The sequence below is a fragment of the Sphaeroforma arctica genome (assembly GCF_001186125.1).
Source record: "Sphaeroforma arctica JP610 unplaced genomic scaffold supercont1.1026, whole genome shotgun sequence".
NCBI classification, from domain to species: Eukaryota; class Ichthyosporea; order Ichthyophonida; genus Sphaeroforma; species Sphaeroforma arctica.
In genome coordinates, this window is record NW_014039532.1 from 8,199 (window position 1) to 14,790 (window position 6,592).

The window sequence follows — 6,592 nt, forward strand, 5'->3', positions numbered from 1 at the left end:
AATCTATATATATACAAATAAAGTAATAAATAATATGTACACACACACACACACACACACACACACACACATATATATATAAATGGCAAATACATACACCTGCTCATTATCAAGAGTTTATTTGACGGGTTAGATCGTTCGCCATCTCTGATTTTTGTATCACGTCACCTGACGTCTCATGAGTATCAGCCCCTTTTTGAACACCTTTTTGTGGGGGCTGTACCGGCTTCTTCCCAGCCTCCTCGAGTTCCACGGTATTAGAAATAGCTTTGTCATCAGAATTGGCATGATTGTCACCTGCTGTAGCTTGTTGTGATGGTGTGCTATCTTCTTCATCGAACTTCACATGCACGCGCTTTTGAGTCTTTTTCCGCTTCCGCTTGCCTTGGCCCCCCATCAAGGTGGCACCCTATTTCAAGGAATTATAGTACATTAATATTCTCAACGCTACATACAAATAAGTTGTGTGCATACTAGGTACACATATATTCACAACTCAGTGATATATCATGATCTTCTATGTTAACAGGTTTACATACATGAACATGAACATTATCATATATATATATACAAGTCTAGTACACACTTTCACACAGATACAAGCAGTCCGCATAACTGGCAGGGAAAGCGCACTATTTATAAACACACTCTTGGGATCACATAGCTATATGTGCAGCTAGCTATTAATATGCATATATATAAGTGTAATATATATAAGTGTATGTGTGTGGATATCTATATATCCTGATGTAGTATTTGCCCACTGCTCCTCATATCAATTGGTGCGTTGCCGACTACTCACCTCCGCAATGTCACTAAACGGTCGTTTGTTATCCGCATGCACCGTTGCTGTTTCTGCCACTGACGCACGTGCTGGCGAGGTCTTTACACGTTTTCTCGATGCGTTTTCATCCCCTTGAACGTTATCTGCATTGCCGAATGTTCGGGCTACAGCTGCATCCTTTGATACTGAGCTCTCCTCACTCGTTACTTCAGTTGATGCCTTCACCTGTCTGGCGGCAGCTTTGGCCTTAGGGCCTAGTTTACTCCAGTATTGCGCTTCGAATTCCCCTGTGGATACAGCATGAAAACGAGCTGAGTACATACACACACACACACACATATATATATATATATATGTATATATATATATATATTGTATATATGATATATATGATACATATATAATATATATATATATATATATATATATATAGATATATATAGATATATATATATACAGCAGCACTGATGACAACTGGATAACCGGGAGAACACGCATGCACAGTGTTCATATGCACGTACTATCCCGTGATCCCACAGCTACTGCTCACACAGCGAAGTATGGACATAAACAGAATAAATTCACAGGCACCTACCCTTCAGCAAACTTCAAACCACTACTTACACAACTAGATGCAACCACCAGCGTATGTCTACACACGCATATGCCATAAATATGCTGACAACAACTTCTCACACAGCCAAGCTCATACACAGGCTTGCGTACACACGCACATACCGTCCAGTAAGCTTACAACCACTTCTTTACCATCGTCCTGTATCTCCGGCACCGACTTGAAGTTCGTCAGCAGGTCTTGCACGTGCTTTGGATTGGTAAACCGGATGAAGGCCTGTAGTGTACACGAGTATGTTATTTCTATATATTTATTTATATTTATATATATAAATATGTATATATACATAAAAATTTGTACAAATATATAAAAGATTATTTAAAAGAATATATATATATATTATATACATATACATATATATATATATATATATATTATATATACATATATATATACATACATACATACATACATACCTACTACAAACATACATACATACATACATACGTACATACGTGCGTAGGTAGGTAGGTAGGTATAAACAAACAAACATACATACATGCATACATACATACGTACAAACACGTACGTACGTACGTACAAACAAACAAACAAACAAACAAACAAACAAACATACATACATACATATATAGATATATAGAAAGTATGCGAAGTTTGGACCCGAATCGGCCACCTCGTGGTTGTGATCAGCCGAAGTACATTCGAATATACTACGAACATATGCTACTCATGTTTCACATCTCATGTACGCGCAAAAACAATACAGGACGAATAAAAATGCATCGCCACTTCTTAACTTACCGAAGTCTTCCCCACTGTAAAATCGACAAAGGCTACGTCCCCGTAGACCTCGAAGGCTGTCTGTAGATAGTCAAGCCGGAAATCAGACAATTTAGGACAACGCCAACAGCAATGTACATGTTCTTACTAGTGACTTTTCATTTTTTTTAATGGTAAACGAACAGTATGTATATGTATATATTCATTTGCTTGGACACTACTGTCTAATTACGTACGTATTCTCAGGGCAAAGTGCTACGGCGACCTGAGTTGGTAATCACCTGCGCCCATACGTCTAAGATCATAGTGAGAACGACTCCCAAATCGAGGTCTTTTTATGGCTCATTCATATGCATACACATTCACTTGCTATAAACACACCCTTATGTATCACTGTGTGTATTCAAGGATATACGCAACTAACACATACACGCCGATGGCACACGCGCATACACATAGACCTGAAGTGGCATGCCAAAGATATATGCTGTTGCGTGGATAGCAGAATCATATGGGGATACGTCTGTGCGAAGACCTCTGAGAAAGAACTTGTGTGCGCCAAGGTGTGAACACAATACATACAACTATACCTCATAAAAGACATCTGCTTATACGTCAAGGTACGTACACACCTTCAACTTATTCTTCCGCGTGTTGGGGTTAACATTGTTCAATCGGACAATCAGTCCTTTTGTGTAAGCCGGCTCGTTAGCGGTTCGTGTGCTTGCGCCTGTATCTATGCCATCCCCTGTCCTTCCGGGAGTGTCACTGTTTCTATCTCTTTTCAGAGACCCCTTATACGCACTCTCAATAGGTTGTACGGATGTCTTCTGCGTATTGTTATGCGTATTGGCTGCATCAGCACTGGACTTGTTTGCTTCTTGGTATCTCTTGAGCTTCCCGAGTGCTTCCTGCTGTAGTTTCATGTAGGCGGCTTTCAGCCGTGACCACTCCTCTCTGCAAATCAAGACAGGCTTGATTAATGGGATGGCAGCTTATGTGACTAGGGTATACAGGATATATGGTTTTATAAATAATTATACATACATACATACATACACACACACATACATACATACATACATACAACTATATATATATATATATTAAATATATATATATATATGTATATACATATACATATACATATATATATATATATATATATATATATATATATATATATATATATATACTTTAAGAACATACTCATGTCCGTACGGATGCGAAAATACAGATACACAGTCAGGTTTCGCAGCATACTTGTAAAAGCTCTGAGGCTGGCTGGATGCTCCTTCGAACATATCACCACTCTCTCCTCAGACGAACACTCAGTGACAGAGCAGTCTCAAGAATAGTCATAGACATATACACGGGTGCATTTACTCAACCCTGACTTTTTGTTTGTGATTGCACACAGATACCCACACTGATACCCAAACATAACAAATGTATCAAAACGTATTTCGTGGTGGTCTTCACATACGTACACATGTAATATAACGTACTAAGTGATAGCTCTCTCACACATGCACATGTATCTTAACGTACTCTGACATGGCTATCTCGCACGTAAACATGTATCATAATGTACTTTATAATTCCTTTCACATATATACACATGGTATATAACGTAAGTAGTGATGGCTGCCACACACATACGCTGTATCACAGTGTACATTGTCATGGCTTTCACACATATATGCATGTATCATAACGTACTCTGTCATGACTACATAAACATGTATCATACTGTTCTTCCCAATGCATTCCACATATGTACACATAACGTACGTAGTGATGGCTGCCACATACATACGCTGTACCACAACGTACATTGTAATGCGCCTTTCACACACATACACAGATGTATCATAAGGTGCGCGCTATTGCCTTTCACTCATACACTTGTAACAACAGCGTACTTCAGAATGGCTTGTAAGATGACTGGCGCTCCCTTATGTCTGTCGCCGTCCGGACCAATCGCATTACGCGGGGGCATGTATTTTGTCAGTTTCTTCGCGCAGGCATGTGACGCATCCACTTTGTGTATAGTAATAAAAACAGATGCATTCCTGGGTTAGTGCACATGTAGTTTTATAAAATCTTGTCATACAAGTGTGCGATACTGCCCCTGTATATATGTGGACAAGATAAAAGGAAAATCAATTATGGTTAGGTGGGCTTGTGTTTTGTAAGTATTGTCACGTAAAAGTGAAGTGTTTACATTGTCTACATGGAGAACTGCATTTATCCTAGGTACGTGGGCATGTATTTGGTAAGTTTCTTAGCCCAAGCGTGTTTCGCATTCACTGTGTATATCCTTGGGTAAATGAGCATGTATTTCGCCAATTTATTCGTACACGGGATTATCCTTCCACTGTTTATTTGAGGACAAAGACATTTAACCCTAATCCTGAATGAGCGGGCGTGTATTTCGTAACGATTCGAACCCTAAACTCCTAATCCCAACCCTATCGAGTGTCTGCTTGCGCTGTGTTTGGGGATAAAATCGTGTATATTCCTGAATAAACGGCCACGATTTCGAAAGCTTCTTGACGCAAGAGAGTGCACTGTATATATGGAGATAAAAAATTCCTGGGTAGGTGTGCACATACTCCGATAACGCGCTCATACAAGATTGTCATACTTCCACTGCACATGTGAGAATAAAGAAAATCACGTGCTATTTCAGAGTAAGTGAGTCTCGATGCCCACGTGGCACGACTACACTGTGCACTGAGGCTACGCACACCCCTGGTTATACCCATTGCGACGAACCCTAACCCCCGTTATAAGTGACCAAGCAAGCATTTCAATACGATACAATTCATCTACAACAGAGACCAGTATGGTCATCTACAAGCTTTCCAATAACATACCTGTCTCAAACTCGATGAAGGCAAAGCCCTTGATGGACCTGTCTTTGAAGCGCGGGATGCTCACGTGCGTAACGGAGCCGTATATGCCGAAGGCCTCTCGCAACGTATTGTGATCCGATGTGTTGGGCAAGCCTACAGGTGTATTTACGTATACACAGAGTGTCAGTGAGGTTTGGTTCGATCCCACTAGACCGTAAACCCTATACCCTAAACCGCACACGCGCACATGGAAGTGCTCGAAAAGGTGTCGGTGTGATTCGATCGGTTGCAATTGGAACACTAAGCGTGTAAAGAGACGCACAATCACATACACAGCCAATAACGGGTGTATCATCAGAATAGCTTGATATAGAATCTTGACAAATTTGGCAAATTTACAGGTGTAAGGTTCAGGGTTTGATAGTTGTAGGGGTTTAAACCGCAAGATGTGTGGGATGTCATGGGATGAGTGTCTTGAGGCCTAGCTAAAATGCCCACAGCCCCACACACACATACACGCACAGACAACCAACCTCGACATCACAATCCTGATTTAAGGTGATTCATCATACCACATACCTTCAACATACACCGACCGCTTATCATCGGCCTGCAGTTGGAAAGGGGGTAGAGGCTGCACTAGTCCTATTAATGTCATGACTCTCCGTTTTCCCGTAGTACTATCCACCCTTGCATCGCTGTCGATCTTCTCTGCGTCGTCCTCCATACTCTCGCCCACATTCTAAAAATAGAATTTTTTACTTTCAATATAATGGCTGCAAGATGCATGGACCTAGTGTCGTAAATAATATGGCAGTCAAGGCATACACAACTGCTCATAAGCACCTATCTTGGCTTGTGTTGTGACTGATGTGTGTGATACTTCTGTAGCGTTGTGTGTGTCACCATGACCGTTGCTCGCAAGGTAGCTCTAGAGCAATTCTACGCACGCAAACATCAACTGTACTCTATACACCTACATATAAGCCACCTACCTTGTTTTGTCCTGCGCCTGTTGTGTGTGATGCTCGTGCTTTTCAGCGTTGTGTGTATATCGTGCATTTCGTTTGCAAAATACTTATACCTTAAACGCTATTATACGGCTATCATATCACCCAAACATACTAGATAGCATAGAACACACTTTAAGAATAGTGTGTACCGTTGTGATCTTTGCCTGCCAGATGTACCTAACTTTAGGGGGGGGGCATAATATCCACTAAATCAGCCGTATCTAATACATTCACTTACAAAGTACCGACCTTGTGTTGTGCTGTGTCTGCTGTGTGTAAGGCTCCTTCAGAGTTGCGCGTGTCATGGTGACCGGTTCTATCTATAACAATCACATCCGCTATCGTGAGTGCCGTGCATAGTCTAGCAGCCTCTCGTACACACCTGGAGAGTAGAAAGACATAAGAAAAATAGTATCTAGGAGAATATATATATTTTATAAATATATATATATATATATATATATTATATATATATATATATACTATATATACATATATATACATATATATACATATACATATATATATTTATATATATATATATATATATATATATGCA

General features: G+C 40.1%; 1 protein-coding gene across 1 annotated transcript in view; it reads right to left on the reverse strand.

Moving 5' to 3' along the window:
- Nucleotides 1–99: 99 nt before the first annotated feature.
- Nucleotides 100–6,592, reverse strand: part of SARC_09726 (hypothetical protein) — a 7,491-nt gene continuing 998 nt past the window's right edge. The window contains exons 3-11 of the mRNA XM_014296250.1: nucleotides 6,283–6,415; nucleotides 5,600–5,762; nucleotides 5,042–5,173; nucleotides 4,085–4,202; nucleotides 2,792–3,116; nucleotides 2,181–2,240; nucleotides 1,523–1,634; nucleotides 803–1,071; nucleotides 100–409 (exon numbers count right to left, since the gene is read on the reverse strand). Coding sequence (XP_014151725.1) covers nucleotides 110–409; nucleotides 803–1,071; nucleotides 1,523–1,634; nucleotides 2,181–2,240; nucleotides 2,792–3,116; nucleotides 4,085–4,202; nucleotides 5,042–5,173; nucleotides 5,600–5,762; nucleotides 6,283–6,415 — 1,612 coding nt within the window. The 3' untranslated portion in view covers nucleotides 100–109. The remainder of the gene's footprint in view (nucleotides 410–802; nucleotides 1,072–1,522; nucleotides 1,635–2,180; nucleotides 2,241–2,791; nucleotides 3,117–4,084; nucleotides 4,203–5,041; nucleotides 5,174–5,599; nucleotides 5,763–6,282; nucleotides 6,416–6,592) is intronic.